General features: G+C 47.4%; 1 protein-coding gene across 5 annotated transcripts in view; it reads right to left on the reverse strand.

Moving 5' to 3' along the window:
- The window catches only part of tiam1b (TIAM Rac1 associated GEF 1b), a 72,520-nt gene that overhangs the window by 28,980 nt on the left and 25,639 nt on the right, over nucleotides 1–17,901 (reverse strand). For all 5 annotated transcript variants that reach the window (XM_034293636.1, XM_034293637.1, XM_010873961.3 and 2 more), the window contains 8 exons: nucleotides 11,303–11,410; nucleotides 10,462–11,124; nucleotides 7,966–8,317; nucleotides 4,781–5,002; nucleotides 3,592–3,829; nucleotides 2,093–2,265; nucleotides 1,569–1,793; nucleotides 57–242 (listed from right to left, as the gene is read on the reverse strand). In XM_034293636.1, the coding sequence (XP_034149527.1) occupies nucleotides 57–242; nucleotides 1,569–1,793; nucleotides 2,093–2,265; nucleotides 3,592–3,829; nucleotides 4,781–5,002; nucleotides 7,966–8,317; nucleotides 10,462–11,114 (2,049 nt within the window). In that variant the 5' untranslated portion in view covers nucleotides 11,115–11,124; nucleotides 11,303–11,410. The remainder of the gene's footprint in view (nucleotides 1–56; nucleotides 243–1,568; nucleotides 1,794–2,092; nucleotides 2,266–3,591; nucleotides 3,830–4,780; nucleotides 5,003–7,965; nucleotides 8,318–10,461; nucleotides 11,125–11,302; nucleotides 11,411–17,901) is intronic.

A 17,901-nucleotide genomic window follows, 5' to 3' on the forward strand; every position in this document is an offset into this window, starting at 1 on the left:
GCGATGTACAGGGGTTGTCTGGCGACAGACTGTGTATGTGTGTGTTTCCTACTCACCAGAGCGTGAAACGACGACACGGAGAAGATCCCCAGGCGTCCCATGGCCAGTTTGGTGGTTCTGGAGGCGAAGGCCAGCAGGCGTTTCGGGTTGGGCAGCTCCCCTCCCTGGAGACTGGCCAGGTAACAGCGAAACCGGAACAGACCCATGTGGAACTGCTCCAGATTCTGTTCCCAGAGGAAGATCTAGAACACATGGGGAGAACATCAGCAACAACACAGTTGAAAAGGATTCCAGGGTTCCCTACATGGCCAAGTCCTACGCAAAGTCTCTCTGACCTCCCGACAGCGGAGGTTGTCTGTGACCCCGAGGACCTGTCAGATGGTGGCCAAGTGGTTCCTCTGTTCTCTGCCTGGGCTCCGCTCTGATCTTTTGTTGTTGTGGCTGTTGCCCAGCCTGTTGTCTTGGTCCAATAGCTGCTGCTTTGTAGCTCTAATGGTGTTCTGTGTTGACCAGGGCACTGGACCAGCACACACTGGCCTAATTCATGGGTCCTCCCTCCAACCCTCCCTCCCTCCCTCCCTCGGTTCTGTACTTGTGGTTTGGGAGTAGGCAGGACTGCAGCCAGTAGGAAGGAGGACAGGAGCCCTGCTGCACAGCCTGGAGGTAATGTGATGGTTTGGGACACTGGGGGTTTAGGGCTTGGCCTTTCCTCCCTGGAGACAATAGTCTCCAAAAGATCCGAATGGCGCCCTGTCCCCTATATAGTGGACTACTTCGGATCAGGGCCCCGTAAGGATCGAGGCAAATGTAGTGCGCTAAATAAGGAATATGGTGCGATTTGGGACACATAATGGTGACTGTTGTTTCCATGGAAAAAGGCCTACTTCTATTCAGCTCAGGACAACGCACTGCCAAGCTTCCTGCGCCAAACGACCAGGCAAACAGGCAGCCAGAAACAGGCACTAGATCTCAGACACTACAAAAGAACATTTGATGTCTTTCATGAAAAGAGCCATTAATTACAATCTGAACTTTGGGATTCATTAAGTGAAAAATCGGTCGAGGTCTTAGAGAGCCAAGTGGGTGATGGTCTCCAAACACACAACGACTAACATTGACTAACCTGGATCACAACTAATGTCCAATATTAACTGGAACACATAGAAACGGAATGAATAGAAAAAGCTCCTTGACTTGAACGTGGACATCTGTTCTATTCATCCATGGGCTAGACCAGAGGGACATAGAGAGAGATAGAGACAGACTAGGTGCTAAATTATCAGATCCTGGGTGTGTACATCACAGTTTCTACATCTTCATGTCTCTCTTCTCTTCCTGCACCACTTGCCCTTTTCCCTTTATATCTGCCTTCTTTTCTCACTCTCTCCTACTCCTCACTCACTCACTCAATCTCTTTCTTTCCCTCCTCCTCCTCCCCCCCTCTAGTTATAGTACTTGATCAGGGACGTTCTCCTCTTGGTCTTGGTCACGCTTTCCAACACCCTACCCACTCTGTCCCTCCTCCCTCAATCAGTCCCATATTCCTCCCCGTCCCACCAATCTCTCACCTGATCCAGTATGGCCTTCCTCTTCTTGTTGTCAGTAACAGCAGAGAGCTGCATGTCTCCCATCTTCTTCATCTTCTCATCCATGTCAATCTTCTGCTCCAGTTTCTTAATCTCAGCCTTGAGCAGGCGGACCGTGTCCTCGCGGTGGTGCTGCCTAGCAACCGCTGCCGCACACGCCGAGTGGACAGCTGTTATCCAGTTCTCCAGCTCTGTCTGGCTGCAAGTCTGCAGGGGCAGAGGTCAAAGATGAAAGGTCAAGGGTTGATGGACAACAGACATAGAATGTGCTGCTGATACCATTTCTGTCTGAATGTTGAAAAAGTGCCACTTTAAGCCAATACGTAAAGTATCACTCCACAGTATACATTCCTTTAGCAAGTACATTTTAGGAAGGTAACAGGGTACCCCATCCAGAGCAACTAACCCTAGTAAGAGAATGCATATTTATCTTGACACTGGCCCCCTCGTGAGAACTGAAACACACACACACGCACGCATGCGCCAACACGCACAGCTCCGCTCACCTGGAAGAGGAATGCATCTCCCAGAGAGTTGCTCAGGCAGAAGACAAAGTCCTTCTTGGGGTGTTCAGGCACGGCCTGGACGATACTGTGCTCAGCCCACACCGCGTGTTTGGGAACACTGTTGTGGTCGATCCCTGAACGCCCGTCTGTCTCGTAGAAGAACAAAGTACATCCTGGGAGAGGACAACAAGGGAAGTTACTCACAAACATCAAATCAACTTCTCTGATTTCATTTGTCATTAAGAGCAAAATGCAGCTACAACCCAAATTATGCATAATTACAAAGTTATATTTATATGGAGCAACAGATTTTGTCCTTCAAATATCTTTCATGTGGACATTTTCACTGCATACAATATGAAAAATTTAATAAATAACAGCTAGATTTATTCTATCAATTTAATTCTGCTCTCCAGTGGCCAACGGTTTGAAGTGCAGGTCTGGATTCTCCAGCTGAGAAAGGAACATCAGAAAACTAAAACAATTCTAAAATGACGACTTCAAGTTAAGTAGCATTAGAGTAACACTCCTGTGTGATCCGAGAGTAACTCTCCTGCAAATATGCAGCTGACTGCCAGAGACGAGGGTTCTCTACCCTTCACCCCCATCTTCACTTCTTCCACATCTGTCTCTCTCATTACTGTCTAGATTTATAATTACTATCTACTGATGGATGGCTGGTTATAGTATTAGTGTCTGGTATTTTTAGTGTTAGTGTGTCCTGAAGGATGGGTATAGTATTAGTGTCTGGTATTTTTAGTGTTAGTGTGTCCTGAAGGATGGGTATAGTATTAGTGTCTGGTATTTTTAGTGTTAGTGTGTCCTGAAGGATGGGTATAGTATTAGTGTCTGGTATTTTTAGTGTTAGTGTGTCCTGAAGGATGGGTATAGTATTAGTGTCTGGTATTTTTAGTGTTAGTGTGTCCTGAAGGATGGGTATAGTATTAGTGTCTGGTATTTTTAGTGTTAGTGTGTCCTGAAGGATGGGTATAGTATTAGTGTCTGGTATTTTTAGTGTTAGTGTGTCCTGAAGGATGGGTATAGTATTAGTGTCTGGTATTTTTAGTGTTAGTGTGTCCTGATGGATTAGCGTCTAGTATTAGTGTATTAGCGTCTAGTATTAGTGTATGAGCGTCTAGTATTAGTGTATGAGCGTCTCGTATTAGTGTATGAGCGTCTCGTATTAGTGTATGAGCGTCTCGTATTAGTGTATGAGCGTCTAGTATTAGTGTATGAGCGTCTAGTATTAGTGTATGAGCGTCTAGTATTAGTGTATGAGCGTCTAGTATTTGTGTATGAGCGTCTAGTATTAGTGTATGAGCGTCTCGTATTAGTGTATGAGCGTCTCGTATTAGTGTATGAGCGTCTCGTATTAGTGTATGAGCGTCTAGTATTAGTGTATGAGCGTCTAGTATTAGTGTATGAGCGTCTAGTATTAGTGTATGAGCGTCTAGTATTAGTGTATGAGCGTGTCCAGATCCTAGGCAGGCATCTCCTACCTTTGAGGCAGACCCAGTAGCTCTTCCACTTCCTCCTGGTGGCTGACTCCACTTTCTTGCTCTTCTTATGAACCAGGAAGTTCTTGACAGCCAGACGGCCTGCCTTCCGCACAGTTCCCTGAGCAACACTGAGCAGCGGATCTGATTGGTAGGCTGAACTCATGGTGCTCTGCTCATCACTAAGCGCTGAGCCCGCCTCCTCCAGACTCTCGGTCTGACACGAGCTCATCTCCAACTCCTGATCATAGTAGCAAAAAAATTATCAAATTAATAAAGTTTTACTGTCATCAAACAACATCATATTTTAATCTTGACAGACAAATGTTTAAACATTGGATTTCTAGCTTTACATGGTCTGTTTTCACAGGCTCTTAATGCATCTTTTCCCAATTCTGAAGGGGAAGGTCTAAAGAGAAGGGGCCATGAATAGGGCTGAGAGGAAAGGGAGGGACCTTGGACTAGGATAAACTCTGGTTCCGGGGGGGATTTTAAACTCTGGTTCCGGGGGGGATTTTAAACTCTGGTTCCGGAGGGGATTTTAAACTCTGGTTCCGGGGGGGATTTTAAACTCTGGTTCCGGAGGGGATTTTAAACTCTGGTTCCGGAGGGGATTTTAAACTCTGGTTCCGGAGGGGATTTTAAACTCTGGTTCCGGAGGGGATTTTAAACTCTGGTTCCGGAGGGGATTTTAAACTCTGGTTCCGGAGGGGATTTTAAACTCTGGTTCCGGAGGGGATTTTAAACTCTGGTTCCGGAGGGGATTTTAAACTCTGGTTCCGGAGGGGATTTTAAACTCTGGTTCCGGAGGGGATTTTAAACTCTGGTTCCGGAGGGGATTTTAAACTCTGGTTCCGGAGGGGATTTTAAACTCTGGTTCCGGAGGGGATTTTAAACTCTGGTTCCGGAGGGGATTTTAAACTCTGGTTCCGGAGGGGATTTTAAACTCTGGCTCCGGAGGGGATTTTAAACTCTGGCTCCGGAGGGGATTTTAAACTCTGGCTCCGGAGGGGATTTTAAACTCTGGCTCCGGAGGGGATTTTAAACTCTGGCTCTGGAGGGGATTTTAAACTCTGGCTCTGGAGGGGATTTTAAACTCTGGCTCTGGAGGGGATTTTAAACTCTGGCCCCAGGACACCAATTAACGAGGTAGGCACAAACACCAGGTTGCCCCCGGGCCCTCTTCACACACCTGTCTGAAGTTCTCGTAGACCCCCTGGACGCCCTCGCTGGGCGCCCCTCCACTGCTGCTGCCGCTGTCGCTGCCAGCGAACATGCTCCGCCCAGCAGCCGAGCACACAGAGAAGGACATCGACATGGTCTTGTAACGCCGGCCCTGGTGCCCCGCCCGCTCGGCTGTCGCCACGTCGACACCGCTGTCCTCATACTCGCTCCCCTCGCCCGCCGTCACATCCTGGGAACACACACAAAGGGTTCGGATGGACAGGTGAGACACAAACCCCCGTTTCTGTTTTAATGACACCTCGGGACAAAGGTATTTCTATTGTATCGGATGTGTTCGGCCCCTCCACATCCCCACCTCAAACAACTTCCTCATTCACATGAGTGTTTGTTAAGCTGTGCTATAGACTTTCTTATCTGTCTCACCTTGCTGGTTATGTGATTCTGTGCGGTAGATGATATTGCCTGTCTCTCCTCGCTGGTTATGTGAATCTGTGCTGTTGATGATACTAGCTATCTCACCTCTCAGGCTATCAGGGAGACAAGCCGGACTTGTCCAGAGAAATCCAAGTACTTTCAGTCTATGAGCAGCATTCATTAACCACATTCATAACAGACCCCAATAGATGTAACTTACTTAGACAAATACACTGTATATAGACACGCTTGCCCTTTGCATTCTTCCTTATTTTTTTGTTTTTGAAATTCAACAAAATAATTATCTTCTACCTTTGTAGATGCCGTTATAGATTTTCAGCTTTGCTGAAACAATTTTTGGTTATCAAATATAATATACAAGAAAAAAAAAACACTCAGCCACCGTCTTGGCCCTCTAAGGGCTTCGCGATACGCTACATTTTCTGAGACATACCGCAGAAGACTCGAGACGCTAGATCAGTTTGTGTAAACTTGCAGATATTGATGGCTTGAGACGCCACCTTCTACGGTAGCGCGTGACATATTTCCTATAATACTGCACGCGTGAAGAGAATTCCGAGGGAACCGGATCTAGATTACGTGCGGTGTGCACGCAAATCACCCGACTTTCCCACAACTGACGGCCACAGTCCTGCGTGGTTACGTCTCGAACATGCCGGAGTACATTCAACCGGAACGGAAATTACTATGCAAATCATGATAAGTCTATCTAGCGTTTTATTCTCTCTCACATGATGCAAACAAGCCCTGTGGTCTCCGTTACCACAGTAACCTCATGCCCTATGATGAGGCCACCACACACACTACACACGTAACGCACACACAGAACATCGGAACCCGATAGCGACAGGACCACCACCCATGTTTTGTTGTAACATGCATTATCATAACAAAGGACTACACACACACACACACACACACACACACACACACACACACGCTTTCTGTTTCAACACAATCCATTTCTAAAGCTTATTATCAGCTTTAGGAATAGGAAAGACAGTGAGTATCTCACCAATAGAAAAAGGGAGACCGACAGGAATGTCTCTCAGACAGGAAAAAGAGAGTGGCAAAAATAGAAAGAGAGACAGAAAGAGGGGAAGAGAGACAAGACGAAGGCTCAGGGAGAGAGATGAAGAGATAGAGAAGGAAAAACAGAAAGAGACAGAGAGCTAGTGCTACTGAATGAGAGGAGAGGGTATCACCAGAATCCTGAGCCCTTTCTACTCTAATAACATTCTAGGGCTTCTGCAGAGAGCAAGAAAGGAAGATGAAAGACCGGGAAAAAGATGAGAGACAGAGTAAACTGGGAGACGGTTTTAGGTACGAGATGCTTCAAGGTCCTCGCCATCCCGCTAGAAGGGCGACCAGGCGTCCCGCTCCACGTGGGACTGCACAGCATTTTAATCCCTGGGCTCACACCCCACCTATCGAGATGATGTCCCGTCAGTTTGATTGGCTCTAGTTTTCCCAAAAGTCAAACCACTGCAGGACTGACGCTTTTCTGAAATCTGTCACTCAAACAGCGCACACGTGGGTCAAGTGCATGTTAACCCGTCACAACACTACTATGCAGTTCCATGCAGATTTAGGCGGAACAGGATGGACACAACCACAAAGAAAAGGAAATACAGCTAAAACAAAGACTGGGAAGCTAATTATAACTGGATGAAGCCGGTGAACGGCGATTCTCAGACTGTGTTTTGCCAAATCCGCCACTGTTACTGTTCAACTTTACACTGGAGAGGGGGGGTGGGGCGGGGGGGTACGACATGAGGCAACACACCACATGAGTCTCAGAAGACACATGTGGCTCAAAAAGGGATGCATCCACAGCCAATCTATGGATGCATTGCTGCTGACACCCGAAGATGATTGCCAGACAATAAGGTAACAGCAGGTGAAATAACCAGTGTTTCTTTACCACACTGAGCAGCACTCCCAATCACACAGGTAAGCAGTCAGGGGTGGTCAACTAGCACCGGTCACTCTTCCAGACTCGGATAATGCAAAAGAAAATGTAGCCGTACAAAAGCAGAGTCCATAGTTAAATTCAGTGTTGATGAGAAGAAGCACTTCACCTTTATCAGCTTTCGACACAGAAACAGGGAATACATGTGAAAGCAGACCAATCCCATAAGACCATAATAACTGTGAAAACAGCTTTGTTTCATCCTTACTGTATTTACTTAGCGTGGGAGTTGGGAAAGTTGCATTCAAATGCCAAAGGACCCACTAAAGTAGACCCACTAACCTGTAACCTGCAAATATCAAACACTTGCATTCACACAGACATTCATACTTACAATCCTATACTTTCCAAACCTAAATGTATTCCCAATGTTTAGTTTGCCCTAATACTAACTAACCTTATCACAACCAAAACTCCAAACCAAATGTAGTATTAGGATGAGTGTGTGTGTGTGTGTGTTGTATTAGGGTGTGTGTGTGTGTGTAGTATTAGGGTGTGTGTGTGTGTAGTATTAGGGTGTGTGTAGTATTAGGGTGTGTGTGTGTGTAGTATTAGGGTGTGTGTAGTATTAGGGTGTGTGTGTGTGTGTAGTATTAGGGTGTGTGTGTGTGTAGTATTAGGGTATGTGTGTGTGTAGTATTAGGGTGTGTGTGTAGTATTAGGGTGTGTGTGTGTGTAGTATTAGGGTGTGTGTGTAGTATTAGGGTGTGTGTGTAGTATTAGGGTATGTGTGTGTGTAGTATTAGGGTGTGTGTGTAGTATTAGGGTGTGTGTGTGGGGGGTACCTGTATGGTCTGCGCCCGGCGCCCCTGCATGATGGTACTGGTCTCAGTCTGCTGTTTGCTCAGCCCCTCTGACAAGCAGTGTGAGCGCCGGCAGGGCAGGGTGTACGCCCCGTACGAGTTCCCATCCTCCTCCGACGGGGAAAGCATTTTATCGTCCTCCCCCTCCCGGGCCACCCGACTGGCCTCACGGTGCCACTTGGCGTAGCGTCCAGCGGGCCGCCGGGCCAGCTGGTCCAGGGAATTCGTCCGGCCGGTTGGATCCAGCCCCTCGGGGGAGGCCAGGCCCAGCAGCCCGTCACAATCCGGGAAGTCCCGGTCGTCGACCTCCTCGGTGTCTATCATCTCCTCCGTGCTGAAAGAAACATTTATTGACCCAACCAGGAGGGAAAACATTACCGCCCACCTCTCTACATTTACATTGCAGTTGGTTAGCATGCATATCCATGTGGGGGGGGGGAATCCAATCCCAGTCTATAGCCTGGGTTAGGAGACGTCTCTTTAGTAGCCATTAATGCAGCCCGTTTACAATCTATCATAGAACCATAATAAGACGAAGCTCTGATTGCACAACTGCCTCAATCCGTCACTCTACATATGTATTTCATTAGGCTACATTTTTAACCTTGATCCTAAGTACCAGCAACGTTTTTATTAATAGCCTACAGTATTTTTTTATAGGAAGGAAGCATTTTATGTACTTGTGTTTTTAAGATCTGCTGGACCCATTGACTGATGAGTAATTTGACATGGGTGCTTTCATGTGTCAAAGTATGTGAGCGGAGGGGTGCTGTAGCAGAGAAAGGAGATGACCGCGCGTAATTTGGCTTGGCGCGAGTTCCCAAAATGTTGGTCTGGAACATAATGTCCTGCTCTAATTTTGGTTAGCCTCCTTCCAAAACAATTAGTCCACAAAATCTAAAAAATAAGATGGAGTGTTTGAAATACTGCTACATCAGCAACTCTCTCTTCATCTGACTGTTTTCCCACAGTCCAAGAGCATCTGGTCACGGCACAGAGCTAATTGTTTCTTCAAACTGGAGAATGTTTCTCTTCCCTCTTGCTCACCTACACATTTCCTCTTTTGAATTCCATGCTGTCGGTGAACTTTCTATTCAAGCATGACACTGTTGTCATCTATGGTTCGCCAGGTGCTCTTGGTGACTTCCTCAATGAGCTTGACCTGCCGAGTGGTTCATTCCCAGATGATGTCTCACCACTCATAATTGGGGGACTTCAGCCTTCCAACATCTGTCCTTCGGTCATTTCTCTCGAATTCCTTTCCACTCCTTTCCTTTTTTGAACATAACTTGTTCTTGTCAACTCCCACTCACAAAGCAGGCACTGCACTCAATCTAATCTTTACTAGATGCCATCAGGCAACAAATCTCTCTAGTCGTCTGACCACTTTGTCTCGTTCTCTCGCTCTTCAACCCATAAACTGTCAACAAAGTCCAATGTTTTAGGCCTCTGCAGCACCTGTTCACCCCCCCCCCCAACTGCTCTCTCCCCAATCCTATCATCTCTCCCATCTCTTAAATTCTTCTCTCATCCATGTCCAGAGTCTGCCTCTCCCACCCTACACGCCGCGCTTAAGTCCTACGACTCTCACTGTCCCCTCCTGCTCCGTTGCTAAGTGACTCACTGCAAGCTTGCAGAAGTGGGCTTTGGGCAGCTGAGGAAAACAAAACTTGGAGGAAAACAAAACTTCAGAATGACTTAGCATCCTTCAAACCTCTACTTGCTAACTTGTGTTTCTCGCAAACTCAGCTTTTCATAGACTACATAAAATAGCACCACTGATAACACCTCTGTCTGTTGTCTTTTGTTACGTTTTATTATTTGTATGGTAATAAACCTATCCAGCATGGGCCTTTGCCGATAACTAATTCATCAATTAGAATGCTACTTACCACTAAACTGTGGGGTTGTTTGACCCTAGTGGTTTTAAAATGTATGCACTTACTGTAGGTCGCTCTGGATATGCGAGTCTGCTAAATGACTAAAATTTAAATGATTTATGAACTTCCACTTTGGAGATATACTGAAATTACCCTTGGCAGCTCAGGTGAATATCGCTCCATGTTCAAAGCACTGCATTCTCCCCAAGTATATCTCAATTCAGGAAGTTTCTTAAACTAATACATTTGTCGTTTCATTGTAGTCAGACAAATATAACCTAAAGCACAGTTAATGGGAGGGATGTATTTTCTTCTGGTCTAATTGTCAGTTTGAATGTTGACAATGCCAATCAAATGTAGACCAAAATTAGTATGGTATGCAGACATTACTCTCGGCTCATTGGTGTGTCCTGGACATTCACATAAAGCATACTCGATATCCTACATCAAATTCAGCGCCCCCAAATTCAGGCTTATAGTTGTCACTCATTACATATTAGTCACATCATATCACTCATAACAAATCCTTCACATCATATCACTCATAACAAATCCTTCACATCATGTCACTCATAACATATTAAGTCTTAGGTCTAACCTGGTGAGGTGTTCCTGGCTGAGGTCTGACAGGCTGAACTCCAGACTGTCTTCCCGCCACATGTCGGCTGACTTGGACCTCTTCTTCTTGAAGCTGACCCCGTCCTTGTGTTCTCTGGGCCCGTCTCTGGTTTTCTGGAGGTAGGTCACCGCTGCTGTGTAATTGGGGCTCCGGGGGCCGTGATAGTCCTGGGGGCTGTGGGGTGCAGCCCCGGGGCTCTGGGGGCCGTGATAGTCCTGGGGGCTGTGGGGTGCAGCCCCGGGGGACGCTGTGTCTGGCTCGAGTCCCACGGAGGGGTGGTCCAGGGGGTTGTTGAAGGAGAGCGGTCGGAGGTTCATGGCCATTCTGTCCACCCAGATGGGAGAGGAGAAGTCCGACAGGACATGGGTCTGGTTGAAGGGCTCCAGGGCGTGGTCGGTCAGAGATTGGGGTATGCTGGGAGTGCTGCTGGAGCGCGTGGACGTCTCCGAGTTATGATGCTCTACTTTCCCCTGCGAGGCGTAGCGGTCGCGGGAGCGGCGGTCGGAACCAGAGCCGGATGGGCGATGCTTGTTGGAGATACGCAGGGAGCGAGAAGTGTGCTTGCGGGCGAGGTGGCCATGCTGGGCACCGTAGAAGGCGTGGTCGCCGTTCTGGCTCTCCACGTTGCCCATGGTTCAGGGTCTAAACACGAGGGAGCAGAAACGTCACGCGGATTCGAGAGGAACACAGGGACCCCAGTGAACACAACACTCCGTCCCTCAGAGGCAGCGCGCTGCATAGGGAACGCTTCACCGCTAGGATACAACACACTGGGTCTGACAGTGGAATATCGGCGATGGAGATTCGCTGGTCAACCAACCTGCTCTCCTGGGCTGGCATCACTGGCGTGTTGAGTTGCACCCACAGGCCGACCATCCAATCACACGGGGAGAACAGTCCCGATGTTGCCGATACGAACGCCACAGATCTGGAGAGACATAGACAAAGAGAGAGAGGGTCCCTGGTAAGTCATTACAGTAGAACCCAGTTTAACAGGGTAGCAGGCTGTTGAACAAAAGTCTTTCAGGAGGAATGCAGACTTTAACAGAGAGGCAAGACTGCAGGGAATCAGTAGCAGACATTTTGCGGTCAAAATGCCCCATATTACATTTCCCTGCTCCATCAGTGTGGCAGTAACTGCCGGGACCACACAGAAAGGGGTGGTCTGTGGCCGGTGCCGTTTGCCGGTTAAAGCCGGAGGCTCTGGCACAAAGCCCGGGCCAGCAGACTGGCTGTGGGTTTGAGTTAGACACACGCCCTTCTGGCTCGCAAACTCGGCCACCTTCCGTGGTTCCTCTTTAAATTTCATATCGCCATAAAAAATACAAAAAATACACATAAAACTCTCTAAAAAAGTATGTAAAAAAAAAAATAGGGGGTTCTGAATAATGAGAGAGATCTGTATAGACCACAGCTCTGTGGGGATCTGGGATCACATACAAGCGTGGCTGACAACGGACAATGAGCTGCAGACGTCCCACAGAAACATGTTAAATTCGGCGGGCAACAGGCACGTGTGTTAAAGCCATGCAAGATGTAAACACAACACAATTTATTTACAAAGCATTGCTCTGCGGGCCGAGTTATATTATGATCCGATTAACTTCAGGATATTAAAGTTTTTAACAGAAAATACAATCTGTCTGATGTTTATGAGCCACTGATTCACCAACTGACCGGCAGGTGGACAAGTTGCAGTATGACCAGTCATACGTACCTCAGTAGCCTATGTTGGGGTTAGAGAGAAAAGGCACCTGAACACGTTCAGGAGTTAACTGAAGAATCAGAGGACATAAAGGAATGCAGCAGCGCTAAGACACAGGTCTTGTAGTGATGAAATCTGGCTACCATTCTGACCTTTTTGTGGTGAACCTTCTGTCACCTGCAGCTGCTGAGACCTCCCTCAACCAACTGGCTGTCACAAAGGGGGGGGGGGGGGGGGGGGTTAGCAGCTATAAGACTCAGACGGTTCCCAAAACTGGCCCTCTACAAAATCATCCGGCAGACTTCATCACCTATCATCCATCATCTTCTGACCACCTCGCTCCTTTGAAGGCCTCAGTCGTGATTTGTTTCTTGACTGTTGCTCTTGACGGTGGTCTTTGAGTTTCCATTAACATCACTTAAGAAGTTCAATCAGTCACAGTTATTTTACCGCAGAGTAAATAATGAGACATGGGAATAATCATTCCAAATTTAACACAGTAGATAAGGAATATACACCGATCAGCCATAACATTATGACCACTGAAAGGGTGAAGTGAATAACACGGATAATCCCTTTATCATGCCACCTGTCAGTGGGTGGGATATATCAGGCAGCAAGTGAACATTCTGTCCTCAAAGTTGACGTGTTAGAAGCAGGAAAAAAGCGTAAGGATCCGAGCGACAAGAGCCAAATTGTGATGGCTAGACGACTGGGTCAGGGCATCTCCAAAACTGCATTCCTTGTGGGGTGTTGCCGGTATGCAGTGGTCAGTACCTATCAAAAGAGGTCAAAGGAAGTAAAAGTGGTGAACTGGCGACAGGGGCTGAGTGACAGAGAGACTTCCCGACTAGCTCCTACAATGGTCACGTGAGCATCAGCACTGGAGCACGGAGCAATGGAAGAATGTGGCCTGGTCTGATGAATCACGTTTCCTTTTACATCACGTGGATGGCCGGGTGCATGTGCGACGCTTTCCTGGAGAACACATGGCACCAGGATGCACTATGGGAAGGAGGCAACCCGGCGGAGGTAGTGTGATGCTTTGGGCAATGTTCTGCTGGGAAACCTTGGGTCCTGCCATTCAGGAAGGGTTTGAGGGACACGACAATCAGTTCAAGGTGTTGACTTGGCCTCCCAATTCCCCAGATCTCAGTACATACGAGCATCTGTGGGAAGTACTCGACAAACAGGACCGACCCATGGAGGTCCCACCTCACAAATTACAGCACTTAAAGGATCTGCTGCTAACGCCTTGGTGCCAGATACCACAGCACACCTTCAAAGGTCTAGTGGAGTCCATGACTCAACGGGTCAGGGCTGTTTTGGCGGCAAAAGAGGGACCTAAACAATATTAGGCAGGTGGTCATAATGTTATGACAATGAATAATAGTAGTGACAGTGGGGGAAAGGTGATTAAACAACAGGACATAATTAACTGTCACAACAGTGAGTGTGATGGATATAAACATGTGTGCCATCAGGATGCCGTGTGACTGTTAGTGTGTGCATAAAGGCAGTAACGTATTAGTGCCATAAAAGGGGGCCATGTCGATAGACCGGTATACCCCCCCCATACCCTCTACACAGCTTGTTGTCATTAGACACACATGCAAGCTAGACAAACGACTCCTTAAAACTCTAGATAGACTTCTTAGTTTGCATGACCAGGTCCATAGCGTTTTAATTTACACCAGTGTGTTCGAGACGTACCACGCTGGATTGTGGCTGTCCATCGCGGGGAAAATCGGGCGATGTGTGCGCGCACTGCACACAATCTTGATACAGCTCATGCACACAATCTTGATACATTGTCATCACAATTGTCATCAACCTCCAGGGGGGACCATATTGAAGATGTGGCGCCCGCTACCTCAGAAGATGGCGTCTCTAACTATTGATAGCTGATATGGTACAGAGCAAATGAATCTAGCGTCTCAAATCTTCGATATATGCCTGGTAAAATATAGCATAACCCTGTCTTCAAGGTTGGCAGGCTGTTCCTCCGTGTTTGCCTGCCTGGATGTCTGCCTGTTTCCATTACCCGGAGGAGTCAACAACAAAGATGCTACTCTCTCCATTTATTTTGTTTACTGCTCTGTTTTTAGGCCCCTTGTGGGGGGGGGTTGTCTCTGGATGCACCCAAGATAGGCCAGAGGACAGTGGGGATTTCTCTGAGGGCAGCCAGGCTAGGCCAGAGGACAGTGTGCTGTATTTTTGCATACAGGCTCACTAAAATGGGGTGGTTACATAAGGGTTGGAGCTTACACCATTTCTGTTTCATAGTGCTCTGCATCTCTCCCTCCCCTCCCCTCCCCCCCTCCTCCCTCCCCTCCCCTCCTCCCTCCCCTCCCAGGTAATGCTGCACTGCACTAACTGATGTCAACTCACGTAAGGTTCATTTCAGCAACACCAGACTTTAGTGCAGCGTTTTATGTAATTCGCTACGGTCTTACAGATGGGGGGAGCGGGAGCCAGAGAAGAAATAAGGGAACGAAGATGCGCTGGTTACATCAACCTCTGGACTCAGAGGCCCAGCAGAAATCAGCCCAATGGACACAGAGAGACGGGCACAGAGAGACGGGCACAGAGAGACAGGCACTCCCTCTATCAGGCCGTTTCACGCCCCTCACCCATCCCCCCATCGAGACAGTAGGCTGTTGTTCTGCTCACGTAAATATTGCCAAGTTTATCCGTGCGCGCGTGTGTGTGTGTGTGTGTGAGAAACCATTATTATTACATAAAGACAATAAAACCATTATTGTTACTATGACAGCAATATACAAGTTCAACATGTCTGTCTGTTCGACCTCACCACTGTGAGAACAACACTCTAACAACACGTTACTCCCAATAAGTGCATTTGCAGAATTAGTCAAACGCAAAAGTGAAAAGTTGTCTCACGTGAGGAGGGGCCCGGGTTCCCCACCCGACCACCCAGCTCACTAACTACCAGAGCTTAAGACAACAGTCAACCCACTGAAATGGATCCCTGTGAGAACCTGTCTGGTGGCGGCCGTGTGTGGATAAGGATTGGAGCTGAACCCTTCTAAAACATGACCGGAAGAGTTCTGTAGGGCTCTGGTGGTGCTGAATCATCAACCACAGGAAGGTTGTGATATACACTTTCACATTACACAACCCAGCACAACACAACACAACCCACCACGCTACAACGCAACCCAGCAGGCTAGAACCCAACCCAGCACAACACAACCCAGCAGGCTACAACACGACCCAGCACAACCCAACCTAAAAGGCTACAACCCAACCCAGCAGGCTACAACCCAACCCAGCACAACACAACCCAGCAGGCTACAACACGACCCAGCACAACCCAACCCAGCAGGCTACAACACAACCCAGCAGGCTACAACACAACACATCAGTCAGAAGTGAACACCTTCCGGGGCTCCGTGTAACTCAAGAAACATTTCCACATTTTTTCATGAACCTCAAACTGAAGGCAAGCAGAGAACCATACCCCCCACTAAAGGAAACATGTCAGAGAAACATGCCCCCCCCTCCCCCCAAATAAAGGAAATGTGTCAGAGAAACATGCCTCCCCCCTCCAAATAAATGGAACGTGTCAGTTGCCCCTCCTCCCCCCGACCTGGTTCCTCCTTGTGAGCCAAACGGCCAACTTGGGTAAACAAGAACTCCGGGGGAACACATTTGGCCTTTTCTCCACTGGAGTATTTAACAGACCCCCCAGCCTAAACACACCTTCAACAGCCTCAACAAAATGGACACCCGCACCAGCCCAACTCCCGGCCCAAGTGGTAGGAGGCAGTGCAATAAGACTTGATCGTTGACTCTCCCGAGCCGGCAGGAGTTGGTGTGTGGCAGAAACAGAGAAGAACAAACACGAAGGAAAACTCTCCAGTAGGCTAATATTACTGTTACACAAATGGATTGACTAAAACCGGGAAGAAAAAAAAGAATGCTGCCAATTCTGTGGACAATCAAAGGGCCTATAGCCTCTATCTGTTCCCTTTCTCTCTCTGTCTGTTCCCTTTTGCTCTTTCTGATTCTGTCTCCATCTACTCGTAACTCTCCCAATCTTTGCTTCTGACACACTTCTAGAGTTATTTCTCTACCATCTTGCTCTGATTTAAGGGCACAAATTGCTAAGTGGAAACAATTGGAGTGTAAAATGTTGTGTTGGCATAGTGACAGAGTCTGGGTAATTGGATAATCTGGTCACACCGAAAGCAAGCTGTTTCTCCTTCTCTTCCTCCAGGCCTCAGCTAGCTTAGCTGCTGTAGCAGTGACTTGTTCATTCCTAAAGCTACAGACAGTTGGTGCAGCATTGAGATATGTTCATTATGAACATATGTACAGTAACAGGCTCTCAGAGAACAATGACAGCGAGAAGATAGAATAGAGAGAAGCTATAGTAAAAGATTGAGGTAATCTATAGAGTTTACGTTAGCAGTTGTCACAGAGTGCTTTTACAAGCACCCAGGCTGAGATAAAAAGAGAAGAGAGAAAAGATACTTTACAGTAAAGTGAGAGGAATATAGAGCAGACAGAAATAAGAAAGTCAAAGTTCTCCCTGTTCTGTTCCTTTGTATGTTGTGTTCAATTATCTGTCTTCTGGTATAATATTACGAGAAAAAAAATTTATACAATAAATTATGTAGCCATTAGGTACAAATAAAGCTAGAGGAAGAAACCGAGAGAAGGCAAAAGAGGAAGAGACAAAGAAAGGGAGAGAAGGTGAGAAAGAGAGTGAGAGAGGGGTAGTTAGGGGGAGGGAAGGTGAGGGAGAGAGATGGGTAGTTAGGGGGGAGGGAAGGTGAGGGAGAGAGATGGGTAGTTAGGGGGGAGGAAAGGTGAGGGTGAAAAGTGTGCCAATTCACTCTATAACTCCAGCCAACTGGAGGAAGAACAGCTTTTTTGTGGGGCCACATTAGCAACAGTGAAGGGCCAGAACAGGACTGTAGAGGTAGATATCAATGTTATGGGTTCACATCCACAATAGACCTCCATCCATACCATCCAAAAACAGCAGGTTACTGTGTGAAGAACTCTAACAATATTTAGTGTCAATACCCCACTCTTTTTGAGTATCTAGGACAGAGAGAGAAACAGGATTTTCTCCCTGGTCTTCTTAGATCCTCAGATTCTCCCCTCCTTCAGGCGAAGGGCTTGGCTCGCTGAGATGTAATCTCTTGCACACAGCAGCTGAGAACTGGGAAAGATGAAATATGGCTTAGGAGTCTCTCTGTCTCTGTCCCACTTCTCTTTTTCTAATTTCTTGCTCTCTCCACCTTTCTCTCCACTTCTCTCGGCATTTCTCTTCCTTCACCTCTCTCTCTGCCACTCTTTCCCTCAGCCCGCCTCTCTCACTCGTCTGCTCTACATAAGCATATCAATGGATTCGAAATGGCACACATCTCTTTATTGCTCACTACTTGTGACTGGGTTGCTCACTACTTGTGACTGGGTTGCTCACTACTTGTGACTGGGTTGCTCACTACTTGTGACTGGGTTGCTCACTACTTGTGACTGGGTTGCTCACTACTTGTGACTGGGTTGCTCACTACTTGTGACTGGGTTGCTCACTACTTGTGACTGGGTTGCTCACTACTTGTGACTGGGTTGCTCACTACTTGTGACTGGGTTGTGCTTTTTCTGGAATCCAACCTCCTGGAAAAATGGGATCGCAAACTGTTTTGCCTTTAAACTAGTCTATTGAATTTGTCACA

The sequence above is a fragment of the Esox lucius genome, chromosome 1 (assembly GCF_011004845.1).
Source record: "Esox lucius isolate fEsoLuc1 chromosome 1, fEsoLuc1.pri, whole genome shotgun sequence".
NCBI classification, from domain to species: Eukaryota; Metazoa; Chordata; class Actinopteri; order Esociformes; family Esocidae; genus Esox; species Esox lucius.